This window comes from Oncorhynchus mykiss, chromosome 16, assembly GCF_057628025.1.
Source record: "Oncorhynchus mykiss isolate SJ-2025 chromosome 16, ASM5762802v1, whole genome shotgun sequence".
Classification (NCBI taxonomy): Eukaryota; Metazoa; Chordata; class Actinopteri; order Salmoniformes; family Salmonidae; genus Oncorhynchus; species Oncorhynchus mykiss.
In genome coordinates this window covers 334,938-355,000 of record NC_143037.1, presented here as the reverse complement: position 1 = coordinate 355,000, position 20,063 = coordinate 334,938, and the positions used below count along the sequence as shown (strand labels likewise).

General features: G+C 45.6%; 1 protein-coding gene across 10 annotated transcripts in view; it reads left to right on the top strand.

Annotated features, from left to right (window-relative positions):
• The first annotated feature begins 917 nt into the window (after window positions 1–917).
• Window positions 918–20,063, top strand: part of LOC110491227 (kelch domain-containing protein 3) — a 92,930-nt gene continuing 73,784 nt past the window's right edge. For 2 of the 10 annotated variants that reach the window (XR_016487072.1, XM_090201696.1), the window contains exons 1-7: window positions 918–1,012; window positions 7,439–7,505; window positions 11,747–11,795; window positions 11,901–12,178; window positions 19,131–19,307; window positions 19,507–19,622; window positions 19,725–19,796. Coding sequence is in view for 8 of the 10 variants with exons in the window: in XM_090201696.1 (XP_090057822.1) it covers window positions 12,025–12,178; window positions 19,131–19,307; window positions 19,507–19,622; window positions 19,725–19,796 (519 nt within the window). In the remaining 2 variants the exon portion in view is untranslated. Of the gene's footprint in view, window positions 1,085–7,438; window positions 7,506–8,265; window positions 11,073–11,746; window positions 11,796–11,896; window positions 12,179–19,130; window positions 19,308–19,506; window positions 19,623–19,724; window positions 19,797–20,063 lie in introns of those variants that run through there. The other 8 variants (XR_016487073.1, XM_036945887.2, XM_090201697.1 and 5 more) reach the window with 7 other exon arrangements.

The following is a 20,063-nucleotide window of genomic DNA, read 5'->3' as shown; positions in this document are numbered from 1 at the left end:
CCAGACTAAGTGCATTGCCCCCCCCCCCCCCCCCTCTTTTACTCCGCTGCTACTCTCTGTAGATGTTTATCATCTATACAGTCACTTTAATAACCCTACCTACATGTACATATTACCTCAACCAACCGGTGCCCCCTCACATTGACTCTGTACCGGTACCCCCTTGTATATAGTATATATATACAGTATATATATGTATATATATTGGAGACTTTTATTTCCCTCACCAACTTTAAACATCTGCTATCTGAGCAGATAACCAATCGCTGCAGCTGTACATAGTTAATCTGTAAATAGCCCACCCAATTTACCTACCTCATCCCCGTACTGTTTTTATTTATGTACTTTTCTGCTCTTTTGCACACCAGTATCTCTACTTGCACATGATCATCTGATCATTTATCACTCCTGTGTTAATCTGCTAAATTGTAATTATTCGCTCTTATGGCCTATTTATTGCCTACCTCCTCATGCCTTTTGCACACAATGTATATAGACTCCTTTTTTTCTACTGAGTTATTGACTTGTTTATTGTTTACTTCATGTGTAACTCTGTGTTGTTGTCTGTTCACACTGCTTTGCTTTATCTTGGCCAGGTCGCAGTTGTAAATGAGAACTTGTTCTCAACTAGCCTACCTGGTTAAATAAAGGTGAAATAAAAAAATAAAAAAATAGTCTCGCTATTGATATTTTACTCTGCTCTTTAATTAGTTGTTACTTTTATTTCTTATTCTTATCTGTATTTTTTTTAACCTGCATTGTTGGTTAGGGGCTCGTAAGTAAGCATTTCACTGTAAGGTCTACTACACTTGTTGTATTCGGCGCATGTTACTAATAAAATACAATTTGATATGATTTGAACTGTGATTGACCACACACTTCAGCACAGTAGGTGGCGGAATGACGCTTTAACGTCTGTTTGCGGACCGCCATTTTGTCGAAGTCGGAGAAGAAGTCTGACACCGTAAACATTGCGTCAGGAGGCCCGAGAAGGGACCGTCTGGTTTCCAAGGTAATGTTGGTTACGAATAACGGTCGCAAATACATGTTCGTGTTAACGCAGAGTGAACCTTTTTGTTCATTGGTAATTGCAATTGTGTAATAGATGTGGGTCGTTAGCTGTCAAGTTTGATAGCTATCTAGCTTGCATAGCATATTTTGGATAGCTGGCTTGCTAGCTAGGTAGATAACGTTAATTTACAAATGGCCAACGTTAGATATCGTCATAGCTAACATCCTATGTTTTGGTCATGTTCAGTGTTGTCTACTAACGTTATATCCCAACTAAAGTTAGATAAGTTAGCTGGTTGGCTAAACTAGCTGGCTGGGTAGCTAGCGTAGCTACTTTACTAAGCTAGCTATCGTTAGCTGGCTGCTGTTGATACGAGGTGAATTGCTAACGTTAGTTAGTTGGCTGGTGAGAGGTAGCTAGGTTAGCTTGCACTCGCAAAGTTGACATTATTCCTGAAACTGTGTGGACATTATTTAATCAGTCAAACCTAACTGTTTGGTTTGCTACTCTAGCCAGAGGTTGGTAGCTTAATATGTTATATTTGTCAGACGGCAACAGATCATTGTTAACTATCCAAGTTAGCTAACGACTTTGACACTTGCACAAACGTTTAGATAGCTAGAGAAACTCAGATCTTAGCTAGCTCAATCATATTTGTGTCTGTCTTGCTAGGTAAGGAACCATTTAGATAATGAAATCAGTAACTAGTAGTGTTTTGGCATGTGTCTTGTAGTAGGGGCCTTTATCCTTGAGGTCATCTGGAAATATAAGGGTGTGCATTATTAGTCCTCTGAGGGTTTATTTATAAGAGCTGTTAGAGGTCACTGGAACAGCAGACACACTGGTTGAGAGTGGACCTGTCTGAGTCCTAAATGGCTCCCTATTCCCAAATAGTCCATAGAGCTCTGGTTTTGAGTGCACTATAGTAGTGCACTATATAGTGGAGAGTGACATTTGGGACTTATTCCAAGGGATATGTTTTTAGGACTGGGGGTGGGGTTTTTGGCAGTGTACCTGGTAGTTAGTCACAACTAGCCAGCAATGTTATGCAGAGGAGAGGGACATGGGGTTATGTTTTGAGGACAGGGGTGGGGTATGTTTTTAGGACTGGGGACTTTGTTTGGGCAGTGTACTTGGTAGTTATGTATACCTAGCTAGTTCTAGACAGATTGGCTAACTGGATCTGCATTGTCTATGCCAGTCAATTTCAGTGATCATCGCTTATTATTACCCAACTAGTATGTCTGACATTGAGAGACATCAGGGAGTATTGCACTCTTGTTCTCAACTAGCTTACCTGGTTAAATAAAGGTGAAACAAACAAAAAAACTAGCAGATGATGTCCAGAGCTTCTTGACATAAGAACAGCGATTACTCACCTCAAACTGGACAAAGATTTTTTTTAATTTTATGAGTCCAACGTTAAGGAAATACTGCTTTCTTGAGATCAGCCCCAAATCCCAGTCATTCACGGGAAGAAAAGACTGAGAAAACGGGGGCGGAGGTTGGGGTGCCATGTGAGAATTCGTAGGCGAGTGGGTAAACCACCACTACCATCAGTACTATTGGCAACATGCAATCATTGGGAAAATAAACTTGATCTAGGATTAAGTCTATCCTACCAAAGGGATATTCAACTAATATCTTATGTGTCACCGAGTCGTGGCTGAACGACGACATGGATAATATAGAGCTGGCTGGGAGGGGTGTATGTGTATTTGTCAATAACAGCTGGTGCGCAATGTCTAATATTAAAGAAGTCTCAAGGTATTGCCCGCCAGTAGACCACACTATCTACCAAAAGGAGTTCTCATCTATATTATTCGTAGCTGTCTATTTACCACCACAAACCGATGCTGGCGCTAAGACTCCACTCAATGAGCTGTGTAAGGTCATAACCAAACAAGAACATGCTCATCCAGAAGTGGTGCTCCTAGTGGCCGGGGACTTTATTGCAGGGAAACTTAAATCTGTTTTACCTCATTTCTACCAGCATGTCACATTGACTCGGTACCCCCTGTTTATAGCCTCGTTATTTCATTGTATTACTTTTTATTTTATTTCCTACTTTATTTAGCAAATATTTTCTTAACTCTATTCCTTGAACTGCATTGTTGGTTAAGGGCTTGTAAGTAAGCATTTCATGGTAAGGTCAACAGCTGTTGTATTCAGCATTTCATGATGATAAGGTCAACAGCTGTTGTATTCAGCATTTCATGGTAAGGTCAACAGCTGTTGTATTCAGCATTTCATGATGATAAGGTCAACAGCTGTTGTATTCAGCATTTCATGATGATAAGGTCAACAGCTGTTGTATTCAGCATTTCATGATGATAAGGTCAACCAACACCTGTTCTATTCGGCGCATGTGGCAAATACTATTTGATTTGACTTAAGGTCATTAACCATGATGTTGAAACTGAGTAGACTGCAAACATTCCACTGGCAGCATTTCCCCCCAGATGGTTTTCAAAGAGAGAGGTCATATTGTCTGGAGTGAATACCTTTCCAGGCCAGACCTAGGCTGAAGCCTTTTCAAACTCAGAGTTTACCTTTTACTTCTTATGACAAATGGACTTAGTTTTGCATGATAGTCCCATATCTACAGAGTAGGAAAGTGGCAGTTAAATTGGTCTCCCTTCCCTCCCCTCTGCCAGTCAGTTGTGTTGTTGCTTCTGTCTACTTTCTGATGTATCAGTGTGCTGTTAGCTTACTAGCTTTGAGATGGATTGTGGGGACCCAGAGGTTGCCCTGGCTCTCTCACCCAGAGGTTGCCCTGGCTCTCTCACCCAGAGGTTGCCATGGCTCTCTCACCCAGAGGTTGCCATGGCTCTCTCACCCAGAGGTTGCCCTGGCTCTCTCACCCAGAGGTTGCCCTGGCTCTCTCACCCAGAGGTTGCCCTGGCTCTCTCACCCAGAGGTTGCCCTGGCTCTCTCACCCAGAGGTTGCCCTGGCTCTCTCACCCAGAAACACACACGTCTTGACTTCTTGGCATAAGGAAACACACTCTCTCGCACACTTCTTGACCAGGCTCTATCTGAACTACAGTCTGCCTTCATTGTATTACATCAACTTTATTGACCTGAAATGAGTATTGATTGCAGGTAACTAAGTATATGATGTTCTCTAGAGCGCATAAAAATAAGTCTGATAATTTAATCATTTGTACTGTTGATTGTGTCCACATTGATCGTGTCCGTGCTTACAAATACCTCCGCATCTGGATGGATGAAAAGCTGTCTTTTATAAATCATATTGTCCACTTAAACTGCATCCAACAACTTTAATGAAGTGTCAGCTGCGTTCATACAGATGTCGCCATAGTCTACGACCGATAGGACTGTCAACTGAATAATCTACTTTCTACTATTTAGCGAGAGGCAGGACCTTATAGAAGCTGCCATTTTTCTTCTCAGGTTCTTGACTAATCAGATCAAATTTAATTTGTCACATGCACTTAATACAACAGGTGTACACCTTAGAGTGAAATGCATAAGGACTCGTAAGTAAGCATTTCACTAATACCTGTTGTATTTGGCACATGCGACAAATAAAATTTGATTTGATTAGTCAAGAAGCTGAGAAGAAAAATGGGCTGCTTCTATAAGGTCCTGCCAATAGTGCTCATCACCACGTTTTCTACCAGACAGTTGGTTGGCCCTCTTGGATGTCATCACCACGTTTTCTACCAGACAGTTGGTTGGCCCTCTTGGATGTCATCACCACGTTTTCTACCAGACAGTTGGTTGGCCCTCTTTGATGTCATCACTGCGTTCTCTATCAGACAGTTGGTTGGCCCTCTTGGATATCATCACCATGTTCTCTACCAGACAGTTGGTTGGTCCTCTTTGATGTCATCACTGCGTTCACTATCAGACAGTTGGTTGGCCCTCTTGGATGTCATCACTGCGTTCACTATCAGACAGTTGGTTGGCCCTCTTGGATGTCATCACTGCGTTCACTATCAGACAGTTGGTTGGCCCTCTTGGATATCATCACCATGTTCTCTACCAGACAGTTGGTTGGTCCTCTTTGATGTCATCACTGCGTTCACTATCAGACAGTTGGTTGGCCCTCTTGGATATCATCACCATGTTCTCTACCAGACAGTTGGTTGGTCCTCTTTGATGTCATCACTGCGTTCACTATCAGACAGTTGGTTGGCCCTCTTGGATGTCATCACTGCGTTCACTATCAGACAGTTGGTTGGCCCTCTTGGATGTCATCACTGCGTTCACTATCAGACAGTTGGTTGGCCCTCTTGGATATCATCACCATGTTCTCTACCAGACAGTTGGTTGGCCCTCTTGGATGTCACGTAAGTTGATACATTGCTATGTTTTCATTTTATGAAGTCCTTTTACGAAAAGTCCCATTGTACCCAACATCATTACCAGGGGGTGAAACTTTCACAAAGCGTCAACGGTGTGCTTAAGGACTACCAGGACGCCTCTGAGTGGTCTGGTAGGCTGTGGCCACGCCCCTGAGCGGTCTGGTAGGCTGTGGCCACGCCTCTGAGTGGTCTGGTAGGCTGTGGCCACGCCCCTGAGCGGTCTGGTAGGCTGTGGCCACGCCTCTGAGTGGTCTGGTAGGCTGTGGCCACGCCCCTGAGCGGTCTGGTAGGCTGTGGCCACGCCTCTGAGTGGTCTGGTAGGCTGTGGCCACGCCCCTGAGCGGCCTGGTAGGCTGTGGCCACGCCTCTGAGTGGTCTGGTAGGCTGTGGCCACGCCCCTGAGCGGTCTGGTAGGCTGTGGCCACGCCCCTGAGTGGTCTGGTAGGCTGTGGCCACGCCCCTGAGCGGTCTGGTAGGCTGTGGCCACGCCCCTGAGTGGTCTGGTAGGCTGTGGCCACGCCTCTGAGCGGTCTGGTAGGCTGTGGCCACGCCTCTGAGCGGTCTGGTAGGCTGTGGCCACGCCTCTGAGCGGTCTGGTAGGCTGTGGCCACGCCCCTGAGCGGTCTGGTAGGCTGTGGCCACGCCTCTGAGCGGTCTGGTAGGCTGTGGCCACGTCTCTGAGCGGTCTGGTAGGCTGTGGCCACGTCTCTGAACGGTCAGGTAGGCTGTGCAGTTTTCAGAAGGCTAGATTTAGGACCACGCCACACCACAGAGCGGGATGACAGGCTGTGTGAAGGCAAAAGTTCTGGAAGGCTGGCTGGATCAGGACGGGAGAGTTGATCGTAGTTCAGAGTTTTAAAATACAACAGAGCAGTTGACTGATGTAGCTGGCACGGTGACTGATGTAGCTGGCACGGTGACTGATGAAGCTGGCACGGTGACTGATGAAGCTGGCACGGTGACTGATGAAGCTGGCACGGTGACTTCTTGGTGACAGGGGCCAGTATTTTCACGTCCGGATGAAATGCATAAGATATGCATATTATTAGTACATTTGGATAGAAAACACTCTAAAACTGTTTGAATCATGTCTGTGAGTATAACAGAACCTATTTAGCAGGTGAAAACCCGAGGACAAACCATTGTTGTTTTTTTTTTGAGGTCACTCTCTTTTCAATGCGATTTCATTGGGAATCCAGATTTCTAAGGGACCTTCTTGCAGTTATATTTATTTAAAAATAGTCTGTATGATACATTTCTCATTACTGAAACAGAAGTTCTCTCTACCGCAACTGGCCTTAAATTGTAGCGGTAAATGAGAATGGTGTTGCTGAGGATGAGGAAACTTAGCATGTTTTGCTAACAATAGAGAAGACATGATGACTAAGCACATTTTTATACAAAGTACATAATTAGGCATTATTTAAGTATATTTTCATTGATTTAAAATGTTCTAACTTTTTTCTAATTGTGGAAAACTATCTGTAATGATAATCAATAGTGTCGTGTACGCAGTCTGACAAGAGAATGTTTAACTTTTTAACTGGAGAAATATAAAGATATCTGCTTACCTGGTAGCCATCTTGAAGGTAGTGGCAGATGTGTTGCTTCATTCAAAATCAAACTTTATTTAAAATTCTGTGTGTGTGTGTGTGTGTGTGTGAACAGTCCTTCAAATGTTGTGGAGGTGAGAACGTCAGTCAGGGATACTTCGATTTTCCACTATCTTTTCATTATTATTATTATTATACATAAATATTCAGTTATTAATTTCTGTCATTTGAAAACATCTAGTAGAACATCCATTAATTTTTTCCAGAATATTTTCATTGAAATTACTCTTTGTGCAAAGTAGAGAACACTATTTTTATTATGATATTTTGTTATATTACTAACTTCCATGTTTTACATTTAAAATCATTACTTGGTATTTGAATGGTTTCACGAGAATGACCCGGGTAGACCTACAGTAGCTACAGTCTGGGATCAGGCAATGATGGTCATTTCAATTATTCAACCATTGATTCTGTTCTTGGATAATATATTGTAGAAATATACACCAAGGTCATTCTTTGCCATGCTTCATTTTTAGGAGGATCAGAGAGTGACAGGGGTTTCAGCAGGATCAGGCAGCCAGGGAAGACCAGTCTGTGACAGAGGTGAGGTGAATTTTTACAAATAGAACACTTTATTCTCTGTGCATTAAACACTGGACAAGCTAGATGCTATTCTGACAAACCTCAAAAGTTGATTTGCAAACTGTATCAAGGGTTGATACAGGCTTTTCCCAATGACACCACATGTCGAACAAAAATGTGAGGTAGACCAGGTAGAAGCTGATGATGAGTAGATGCAGATGTTTGAATCCCCAGTCATGTTCATATCTCAGACATAAATTAATACAGTTTATGACCATCCCATAGAACGTGCTATATGCTGGGTTTCGATGACCATCCCATAGAACGTGCTATATGCTGGGTTTCGATGACCATCCCATAGAACGTGCTATATGCTGGGTTTCGATGACCATCCCATAGAACGTGCTATATGCTGGGTTTCGATGACCATCCCATAGAACGTGCTATATGCTGGGTTTCGATGACCATCCCATAGAACGTGCTATATGCTGGGTTTCGATGACCATCCCATAGAACGTGCTATATGCTGGGTTTCGATGACCATCCCATAGAACGTGCTATATGCTGGGTTTCGATTGACCATCCCATAGAACGTGCTATATGCTGGGTTTCGATGACCATCCCATAGAACGTGCTATATGCTGGGTTTCGATTACCATCCCATAGAACGTGCTATATGCTGGGTTTCGATGATGGCGCAGACAGACATGTCAGTATTTAAAAAATATTTGTGTTATTTCTTACATGATTAGCCAAGAATGTTTTTTTGTGTTACATACAGCCGGAAATAACTTTTGGATATCAGCGTGGTGGTAACTCTTCAGCATTACGACCATGAATACGACTTTCCCGAATTGGATCCTTTGTTCGTACCCTCCAGGGCAATTGAACTTATCCCAGAGGCTGCTCCAAGACGCCGCCGGCGGAGAAGCGGTATTCGAGGTGGATTTCTATTACTCGCTAATGTTCAGTCTCTGGACAATAAAGTAGACAAGCTCAGGATGAGGATCACCTTCCAGAGAAACATAAGGGATTGTAACATACTCTGTTTCACGGGAACATGGCTCTCTCGGGATATACTGTCCCCATCCATACAGCCAGCTGGGTTCTCAGTCCATCGCGCAGACAGGAATTAAGAACTCTCTGGGAAGAAGAAAGGCAGTAGTGTATGTTTCATGATTAACTACTGTGATTGTGACATACAGAAACTCAAGTCCTTTTGTTCACCCAACCTAGAATACCTCACAATCAAATGCCGACTGTATTACCTCCCAAGAGGTAGTCACAGCCATTTATATTCCCACGATGGCCCTCAAGGAACTGAGGCCGCATTTATTGTAGCTGAGGATTTTAACAAAGCAAATTTGAGGAAAACTCTACCGAAGTTCTATCAACACAATGACTGTAGTACTCGCGCTGGAAAAACACTCAACCACTGCTACTCCCCCTTCCGGGATGCCTACTAGGCCCTCCCCCGCCCTCCCTTCGGCAAATCGGGTCACAACTCTATTTTTGTCCTCCCTTCCTATAGGCAGAAGCTCAAACAGAAAGTACCCGTGCTTAAAGGTTGGTCACACCAGCGTTGATTAATCGGAATCCACGCTTCAAAACTGTTTTGATCAAACGGACTGGGATGTGTTCCGGTAGCCTCTGAGAATAACATTGACTTATACACGGACACAGTGACTGAGTTCATCAGGAAGTATATAGGGATGTTATTCCCACTGACTATTAAAACCTACCCAAAACAGAAACCGTGGATAGATGGCAGCATTCGAGCAAAACTGAAAACGTGAACCACCACATTTAACCATGGCAAAGTAACTGGGAATATGGTTGAATACAAGTCAGTGTAGTTATTATCTCCGAAAAGGCAATCAAACAGGCAAAATGTCAGTACAGAGACAGTGGAGTGGAAATTCAGCAGCTCAGACACGAGATGTATATGGTAGGGATTACAGACGTTCTACAGACAATCATGGATTACAAAGGAAAAACCAGCCATGTTGCAGACACTGAAGTCTTGCTCCGGGGCAAGCTAAAAACCTCAAATTGGGCGAATAAGGTGAACACAGTGCCTCCAAAGCGGCCAGACTCCCAAGGACTGTGGGCTCTCGTTCTCCGTGGCCGACGTGAGTAAGACATTTTAAGCGTGTTAACCCTCGCAAACGACATCCCTAGCCGCATCCTCAGAGCATGTGGAGACCAGCTGGCTGGAGCGTTTACGGACATATTCAATCTCTCCCTGTCCCAGTCTGCTGTCCCCACATGCTTCAAATTGTCCACCATTGTCCCTGTACCCAAGAAAGCAAAGGTAGCTGAGCTGAACGACTATCTTCAGTCATCATGAAGTGCTTTGAGACTAGTCAAGGATCATATCACCTCCACCCTACCTGACACCCTAGACCCACTCCAATTTGCTTACCGCCCAAATAGGTCCACAGACGATATAATCGCAATCGCATTGTCCTATCCCATCCGGACAAGAGGAATACCTATGTAAGAATGCTGTTCATTGACTATAGCTCAGCATTCAACACCATAGTACCCTCCAAGCTCATCATTAAGCTCAAGGGCCTGGGTCTGAACTCCACCCTGTGCAACTGGGTCCTGGACTTTCTGACGGGTCGCCCCGAGGTGGTGAAGGTAGGACACAACACCTTCACTTCGCTGATCCTCAACACGGGGGCCCCACAATGGTGCGTTCTGAGCCCTCTCCTGTACTCCCTGTTCACCCATGACTGCATGGACAAGCACGCCTCCAACTCAATCATCAAGTTTGCAGACGACTCAACAGTGGTAGGCCTGATTAGCAACAACGACGAGACGGCCTACAGGGAGGAGGTGAGGGCCCTTGGAGTGTGGTGTCAGGAAAATAACCTCTCCCTCAACAAAACGAAGGAGCTGATCGTGGACTTCAGGAAACAGCAGAGGGAGCACCCCCCTATCCATATCAACAGGACCGTAGTGGACAAGGTGGAAAGCTTCATTTTCCTCTGCGTACATATCTCTGACAATCAGTTTTTATGCGCCACTCTTTTTAGTGTTATGTTGTCAGAGGGTGTAAGGAGGCCATCGTAAAGGGGACATTTGGATTTAGAGGCCCAACCAGTGACCACCTCCTAGCAGAGGCCCAACCAGTGACCACCTCCTAGCAGAGGCCCAACCAGTGACCACCTCCTAGCAGAGGCCCAACCAGTGACCACCTCCTATAATACCCTCCTAGCAGAGGCCCAACCAGTGACCACCTCCTATAATACCCTCCTAGCAGAGGCCCAACCAGTGACCACCTCCTATAATACCCTCCTAGCAGAGGCCCAACCAGTGACCACCTCCTATAATACCCTCCTAGCAGAGGCCCAACCAGTGACCACCTCCTATAATACCCTCCTAGCAGAGGCCCAACCAGTGACCACCTCCTATAATACCCTCCTAGCAGAGGCCCAACCAGTGACCACCTCCTATAATACCCTTCTAGCAGAGGCCCAACCAGTGACCACATCCTATAATTACCCTCCTAGCAGAGGCCCAACCAGTGACCACATCCTATAATTACCCTCCTAGCAGAGGCCCAACCAGTGACCACCTAGCAGGGATAATACAGGGGCCTGAGGAGCTGTCAACAGCCGAACAGAAATGAACCCCAGAGGGCTGTCTTCATACCACCTCCTCAGTCATCTTAATTTCTACTCAGAGTTAATGATTTTTCAACATACTCACACCTACAATGGTGCTTTACTTGCAATGACTGTGATGTGGGTTTTGACCTTGCTTAGTTGAATGCATTTGACTAAGTCGTTCTGGTTAAGACTGTGATGGTGTAGGAATGCTGTAACATCTAACCTCTCTCTCTGGGTAGGTAGTGTCTGTCTGAATGGCTGTAACATTAACCTCTCTGTCTGGGTAGGTAGTGTCTGTCTGAATGGCTGTAACACCTCTCTTCTCTCTCTGTCTGGGTAGGTAGTGTCTGTCTGAATGGCTGTAACATCTAACCTCTCTGTCTGGGTAGGTAGTGTCTGTCTGAATGGCTGTAACACCTTTCTTCTCTCTCTGTCTGGGTAGGTAGTGTCTGTCTGAATGGCTGTAACATCTAACCTCTCTCTCTGGGTAGGTAGTGTCTGTCTGAATGGCTGTAACATCTAACCTCTCTGTCTGGGTAGGTAGTGTCTGTCTGAATGGCTGTAACATCTAACCTCTCTGTCTGGGTAGGTAGTGTCTGTCTGAATGGCTGTAACACCTTTCTTCTCTCTCTGTCTGGGTAGGTAGTGTCTGTCTGAATGGCTGTAACATCTGACCTCTCTGTCTGGGTAGGTAGTGTCTGTCTGAATGGCTATAACACTTCTCTCTCTGTCTGAGTAGGTAGTGTGTGTCTGAATGGCTGTAACACCTCTCTTCTCTCTCTGTCTGGGTAGGTAGTGTCTGAGGGTGGATGAGGTGGCAGCAGAACACAGGGTGATGGTGTAGCACTGGGTGACGGGCTGCCAGGGTGAGGAGGACAGGTGCGGTGCTAGCTGAGTGGAGTGGAGGGGCGTGGTGTGGGATGTGGCGCTGGACGACCCACCTGGACGGAGGGCCGCGGAGGGTGAACCATGCTGCCGTCTCCATGGGACACAAGGTGTACTCCTTCGGAGGGTACTGCTCTGGAGACGACTATGAGACGCTGAGACAGATAGATGTACATGTCTTCAACACAGGTAGGTTATTGTTATAGACCAAACAGAGCTCGATTATTAATGATATGACTGTCTAGGCTTAGTTCTAACTATGTCCCATGCATGCTAGTCTTTCCCTAAATTACCTCTGGTTCTCTCAACTTCAAATGGCCAGTCCTTTGATATTGAAATCTAACCACTTTCATCTTAAGATCTATAATTTTGCCCTCTGATGTCATGGTGACATCAGGATCTGTCGGTCATTATGAAGTAGTGTAGTTCTTCAGATGAGTGTGGAAGAAAGGAATGGGGAGTGGGGAATGGGGTCAGTAGGTATAGAAGAGCAGGACGTGGGGAATGGGGTCAGTAGGTATAGAAGAGCAGGACGTGGGGAATGGGGCCAGTAAGTATAGAAGAGCCGGCCGTGGGGAATGGGGTCAGTAGGTATAGAAGAGCAGGATGTGGGGAATGGGGTCAGTAGGTATAGAAGAGCGGGACGTGGGGAATGGGGTCAGTATGTATTGAAGTGGGGAATGGGGTCAGTAGGTATAGAAGAGCAGGACGTGGGGAATGGGGTCAGTAGGTATAGAAGAGCAGGACGTGGGGAATGGGGCCAGTAAGTATAGAAGAGCCGGCCGTGGGGAATGGGGTCAGTAGGTATAGAAGAGCAGGATGTGGGGAATGGGGTCAGTAGGTATAGAAGAGCGGGACGTGGGGAATGGGGTCAGTATGTATTGAAGTGGGGAATGGGGTCAGTAGGTATAGAAGAGCGGGAAGTGGGGAATGGGGTCAGTATGTATAGAAGAGCGGGATGTGGGGAATGGGGTCAGTAGGTATAGATGAGCCGGCCGTGGGGAATGGGGTCAGTAGGTATAGAAGAGCGGGACGTGGGGAATGGGGTCAGTTGGTATAGATTAGCGGGACGTGGGGAATGGGGTCAGTAGGTATAGAAGAGCGGGACGTGGGGAATGGGGTCAGTACGTATTGAAGTGGGGAATGGGGTCAGTAGGTATAGTAGAGCGGGACCTGGGGAACGGGGTCAGTAGGTATAGAAGAGCGGGATGTGGGGAATGGGGTCAGTAGGTATAGAAGAGCCGGCCGTGGGGAATGGGGTCAGTAGGTATAGAAGAGCCGGCCGTGGGGAATGGGGTCAGTAGGTATAGAAGAGCGGGACGTGGGGAATGGGGTCAGTGAGTATAGAAGAGCGGGACGTGGGGAATGGGGTCAGTGGGTATAGAAGAGCGGGACGTGGGGAATGGGGTCAGTAGGTATAGAAGAGCGGGACGTGGGGAATGGGGTCAGTTGGTATAGAAGAGCGGGACGTGGGGAATGGGGTCAGTAGGTATAGAAGAGCGGGACGTGGGGAATGGGGTCAGTAGGTATAGAAGAGCGGGACGTGGGGAATGGGGTCAGTAGGTATAGAAGAGCGGGACGTGGGGAATGGGGTCAGTAGGTATAGAAGAGCGGGACGTGGGGAATGGGGTCAGTAGGTATAGAAGAGCGGGACGTGGGGAATGGGGTCAGTAGGTATAGAAGAGCGGGACGTGGGGAATGGGGTCAGTAAGTATAGAAGAGCGGGACGTGGGGAATGGGGTCAGTAGGTATAGAAGAGCGGGACGTGGGGAATAGGGTCAGTAGGTTTAGAAGAGCGGGACGTGGGGAATGGGGTCAGTAATTATAGAAGAGCGGGACGTGGGGAATGGGGTCAGTAAGTATAGAAGAGCCGACCGTGGGGAATGGGGTCAGTACGTATAGAAGATCCGGAGGTCTAACCTCCAGCACCGCTCTTGGGTTCCACACCATCTAGTCCTAATCTGTTTCTAACCTTCGTCCGTCTGCCACACACTCACAGGTGTTTTTCAGCACAGCTGAATAAAGAGAACCTTCACTGCTTGACACTATTTGGGGTGTAATTTTCTCGCCGGAAGATACATTGGTTGGTAGAGCCTGCTGTCTGATCTAAAAATGAGTGAAGTCATGTTTTGTAGCATCAGTTATGTTCTTTTTTCAGGCTAGCAGAGAGTAGATATGGCTGTCCTTGTTCAATAGAGCCATTGGACTTGTCTCAACGATGTTGCTATCTGCCAGGACAATGTGGGATATGTAGGTTGACTCATTTTCCCTGGCTTTGTAAAGACTACAGCCTGACGGGAACCCTACTTCCTTGTTCCCACCCTCAAAGGCAGGCTTTTCAAAACGAGGGCGGTACTAGTTTCTACAGGGAGCTATCTGAGATGGTGAAAACATTACAATCAAATCAAATGTATTTATATAGCCCTTCGTACATCAGCTGATATCTCAAAGTGCTGTACAGAAACCCAGCCTAAAACCCCAAACAGCAAGCAATGCAGGTGTAGAAGCACGGTGGCTAGGAAAAACTCCCTAGAAAAGGCCAAAACCTAGGAAGAAACCTAGAGAGGAACCAGGCTATGTGGGGTGGCCAGTCCTCTTCTGGCTTTGCCGGGTGGAGATTATTAACAGAACATGACCAGCATGTTCAAATAATAATAAGGCAGAACAGTTGAAACTGGAGCAGCAGCACGGCCAGGTGGACTGGGGACAGCAAGGAGTCATCATGTCAGGTAGTCCTGGGGCATGGTCCTAGGGCTCAGGTCCTCCGAGAGAGAGAGAGAAAGAAAGAGTAGGACAGGAGTAGGACAGGAGAAGTACTCCAGATATAACAAACTGACCCTAGCCCCCGACACAAACTACTGCCGCATAAATACTGGAGGCTGAGACAGGAGGGGTCAGGAGACACTGGCTGCTTCTGATGATTCATCTTTCCAAGAAGAGCTAGATGACGAAACAGGTTTTGATTTTCTTTTACAAACAAACAATTAAGTTGTTTTGAAACTCCATTATAAAGATACTTTTGGTATGTGGACACCTGCTCCTCCAACATCTCATTCCAAAATCATGGGCGTTAATATGGAGTTCTTCTGGGAAGGCTTTCCACTAGATGTAGGAACATTGCTGCTATAACAGCCTCCACTCTTCTGGGAAGGCTTTCCACTAGATGTAGGAACATTGCTGCTATTACAGCCTCCACTCTTCTGGGAAGGCTTTCCACTAGATGTAGGAACATTGCTGCTATAACAGCCTCCACTCTTCTGGGAAGGCTTTCCACTAGATGTAGGAACATTGCTGCTATTACAGCCTCCACTCTTCTGGGAAGGCTTTCCACTAGATGTAGGAACATTGCTGCTATAACAGCCTCCACTCTTCTGGGAAGGCTTTCCACTAGATGTAGGAACATTGCTGCTATTACAGCCTCCACTCTTCTGGGAAGGCTTTCCACTAGATGTAGGAACATTGCTGCTATAACAGCCTCCACTCTTCTGGGAAGGCTTTCCACTAGATGTTGGAACATTGCTGCTATAACAGCCTCCACTCTTCTGGGAAGGCTTTCCACTAGATGTAGGAACATTGCTGCTATTACAGCCTCCACTCTTCTGGGAAGGCTTTCCACTAGATGTAGGAACATTGCTGCTATAACAGCCTTCACTCTTCTGGGAAGGCTTTCCACTAGATGTAGGAACATTGCTGTGGGGACTTGCTTCCATTCAGCCACAAGCATCAGTGAGGTCGGGTACTGATGTTGAGCGATTGGGCCTGGCTCGCAGTCGACGTTTCAATTCATCCTAAAGGTGTTCGTTGAGGTCAGGGCTCTGTGCAGGCCAGTCAAGTTCTTCCACACAGATCTCAACAAACCATTCCTGTATGGACTTCACTTTGCGCACGGGAGCATTGTCATTCTGAAACAGGAAAGGGCCTCTGCTAGGAAAGGACCTAGCCCCAATCGCAATACGAGTGTGTCTCTGTCGCAATACAAGTGTGTCTCTCTGTCGCAATACGAGTGTGTCTCTCTGTCGCAATACGAGTGTGTCTCTCTGTCGCAATAAAACACAGTAATCATATAACATTATTACACCACCATATATCCACAACACAAATTGTTCAATACCACTATACAACATCACAATATGTGCGTATGCATGTGTCTGTACGAGTTTGTGTGTCTCTCAGGTACCTGATCCTGCTGCATCAGGTTCCTGATGTGGAATAGAGTTCCATGTAGCCATGGCTCTATGTAGTACTGTGGATGTTACGAATCCCTTTTGGCCCGACAGTCTAGGGGTGATGGTGACGAGACCCGTAACATAACTCATGCAATTTATAATAGTGACAAAGTAAAAGTGAGAACGAAATAACCAGGACAACTGAAATCTACCGTCAAACTCAGGGTTTATTAGTAAACACATGGTAATGGGGGGGAGCAGGAAAAGGGGCTGAGCTGGACCCAAGGAAAGAAACATTAAGCATTCAAAAACACCCCTAAGCTAGACTAGCCTAATTTAACAACAGCTAACTAACTAACCAAAAATACAGTGGGTGGTCCGCCCAGTTCTAACTACTGTTAACAAAGTTTACCTACGGGTAGTGTATGCCCATGGGCGACTTGTCTTGGTTCCCCCTTTTCCCACCAGCAAACAAATACCATAACCAAAAACAATACTCACAGGTAAGGACAAAGTGATATGGAGGTGCTCAAACAAAAGATCGCTCTGTTTCACTCTCTCTTTATGTATTGAGCTATCTACAGACATATCATTTACAGAGAGCTTGAGCTCCAGAGCAAACAACTGACAGGGTTTTTAAACCAAGGGAAAGGAACTGTGATTGGGTAGGAAACAGGAGGAGGTGTGTCTTCTGATTGATGATTGGTGACTGATTGGGGAGTGATGATTTTCACCTGTGAGGGGAGAAGGAGAGAAAAGAACACAGGATACACACACACACACACACACACACACACAGGATACCTGTATCCATAACAGTGGAATAGAGTTCCATGTAGTCATGGCTCTATGTAGTACTGTGGAATAGAGTTCTATGTAGTCATGGCTCTATGTAGTACTGTGGAATAGAGTTCCATGTGGTCATGGCTCTATGTAGTACTGTGTGCCTCCCATAGTCTGTTCTGGACTCGGGGACTGTGAAGAGACCTCTGGGGGCATGTCTTGTGGGGTATGCATGGGTGTCTGAGCTGTGTGCCAGTAGTTTAGACAGACAGCTCAGTACATTCAGCTTGTCAACACCTCTTACAAAAATAAGTAGTGATGAAGTCAATCTCTCCTCCACTTTGAGCCAAGAGAGATTGACATGCATGACACTAGTGTGTCTCTGTAGTAATACTAGTGTGTTTCTGTAGTAATACTCGTGTCTCTGTAGTAATACTCATGTCTCTCTGTAGTAATACTCATGTCTCTCTGTAGTAATACTCGTGTCTCTCTGTAGTAATACTCGTGTCTCTCTGTAGTAATACTAATGTCTCTCTGTAGTAATACCTCGTGTGTCTCTCTATAGTAATTCTAGTGTCTCTCTGTAGTAATACTAGTGTCTCTGTAGTAATACTTGTGTGTCTCTGTAGTAATACTCGTCTCGGTCTCTTCTCTCTAGTGTCTCTGTTGTAATACTAGTGTCTCTGTTGTAATACTAGTGTCTCTGTAGTAATACGCGTGTGTCTCTGTAGTAATACTCGTGTGTCTGTAGTAATACTCGTGTCTCTGTAGTAATACTAGTGTCTCTGTAGTAATACTAGTGTCTCTGTAGTAATACTCGTGTCTCTCTCTGTAGTAATACTCGTGTCTCTCTGTAGTAATACTCCTCGGTCTCTTCTCTCTAGTTTCTCTGTAGTAATACTAGTGTGTCTCTGTAGTAATACTAGTGTCTCTCTGTAGTAATACTCGTCTCCTCTCTCTAGTTTCTCTCTAGTAATACTAGTGTCTCTCTGTAGTAATACTCGCGTCTCTCTGTAGTAGTACTAGTGTCTCTCTGTAGTAATACTCGTCTCAGTCTCCTCTCTAGTTTCTCTGTAGTGATACTAGTGTGTCTCTGTAGTAATACTAGTGTCTCTTTGTAGTAATACTATGGTCTCTCTGTAGTAATACTAGTGTCTCTCTGTAGTAATATTAGTGTCTCTCTGTAGTAATACTTGTGTCTCTGTAGTAATACTATGGTCTCTCTGTAGTAATACTCGTCTCGCTCTCCTCTCTCTAGTTTCTCTGTAGTAATACTCGCGTCTCTCTGTAGTAATACTAGTGTCTCTCTGTAGTAATACTCGTCTCAGTCTCCTCTCTCTAGTTTCTCTGTAGTAATACTAGTGTCTCTCTGTAGTAATACTAGTGTCTCTCTGTAGTAATACTAGTGTCTCTCTGTAGTAATACTATGGTCTCTGTAGTAATACTCGTGTCTCTCTGTAGTAATACTCATCTCGCTCTCCTCTCTCTAGTTTCTCTGTAGTAATACTCGTGTCTCTGTAGTAATACTCGCGTCTCTCTGTAGTAATACTAGTGTCTCTCTGTAGTAATACTTGTCTCGCTCTCCTCTCTCTAGTTTCTCTGTAGTAATACTAGTGTCTCTCTGTATTAATACTATGGTCTCACTGTATTAATACTATGGTCTCACTGTATTAATACTATGGTCTCTCTGTAGTAATACTATGGTCTCTCTGTAGTAATACTATGGTCTCTCTGTAGTAATACTATGGTCTCTCTGTAGTAATACTATGGTCTCTCTGTAGTAATACTATGGTCTCTCTGTAGTAATACTCGTCTCAGTCTCCTCTCTCTAGTTTCTCTGTAGTAATACTAGTGTCTCTCTGTAGTAATACTATGGTCTCTGTAGTAATACTAGTGTCTCTCTGTAGTAATACTAGTGTCTCTCTGTAGTAATACTAGTGTCTCTCTGTAGTAATACTAGTGTCTCTCTGTAGTAATACTAGTGTCTCTCTGTAGTAATACTAGTGTCTCTCTGTAGTAATACTAGTGTCTCTCTCTGTAGTAATACTCATCTCCTCTCTCTAGTTTCTCTGTAGTAATACTAGTGTGTCTCTGTAGTAATACTACTGTGTCTCTGTAGTAATACTATGGTCTCTCTGTAGTAATACTCGTGTCTCTCTGTAGTAATACTCGTCTCGGTCTCCTCTCTCTAGTTTCTCTGCGGTGGATGAAGTTGCCTCCAGTGAGAACAGGTGGTAGGGAACATGCCAGGGATGTCCCCTACATGCGTTACGGTCACACAGCCGTGCTGCTGGACGATACCATCTACATCTGGGGGGGTCGTAACGACACGGAGGGGGCCTGCAACGTCCTCTATGCCTTCCACGTCAGTAAGTACACCTGATGGTTTGTGTTGTATGTCGGCTTGATTTGGAAGTGGAGAGACACCCATTGTTGGAAGGAATAAAGCAGACCAAGCTCTAACACCTGCCTGGCTAGCTATGTGGGTTAGATGTTTCCACTTGGTGTATCAACAGCTGCAGCATCTACAACAGTATCTCCTGGATAACATGCCTGTTTGGTCCCCAGACAATCACCGGTGGTTCACCCCTAAGATATCTGGGACGGTTCCGGGAGCGAGAGACGGCCACTCAGCCTGCATCCTGGGGAAGGCCATGTACATCTTTGGAGGGTATGAGCAGCTGGTAAGAATCCTTGACCTCTAACTCTGACCCGTGTGTCCTGGGTAAGCTCCTCTGTTTGTTTGGTGTTACCATGACATTCCCCTGTTCTCTTCTGTCTTCCAGGCTGACTGCTTCTCTAATGACATTCATAAGCTGGACACTACCACCATGGCCTGGTCACTAGTCAACGCAAGGGTGAGTTACCCAACCCTAACCTCTGACCATTTCACTTCCTGGGGGTCGGCGTTACTAGTCCAGTCTGAGATCATTTCACTTCCTGGGGGTTGGCGTTACCAGTCCAGTTTGAGACCATTTCACTTCCTGGGGTTGGCGTTACCAGTCCAGTTTGAGACCATTTCACTTCCTGGGGTTGGCGTTACCAGTCCAGTCTGAGATCATTTCACTTCCTGGGGTTGGCGTTACCAGTCCAGTTTGAGACCATTTCACTTCCTGGGGTTGGTG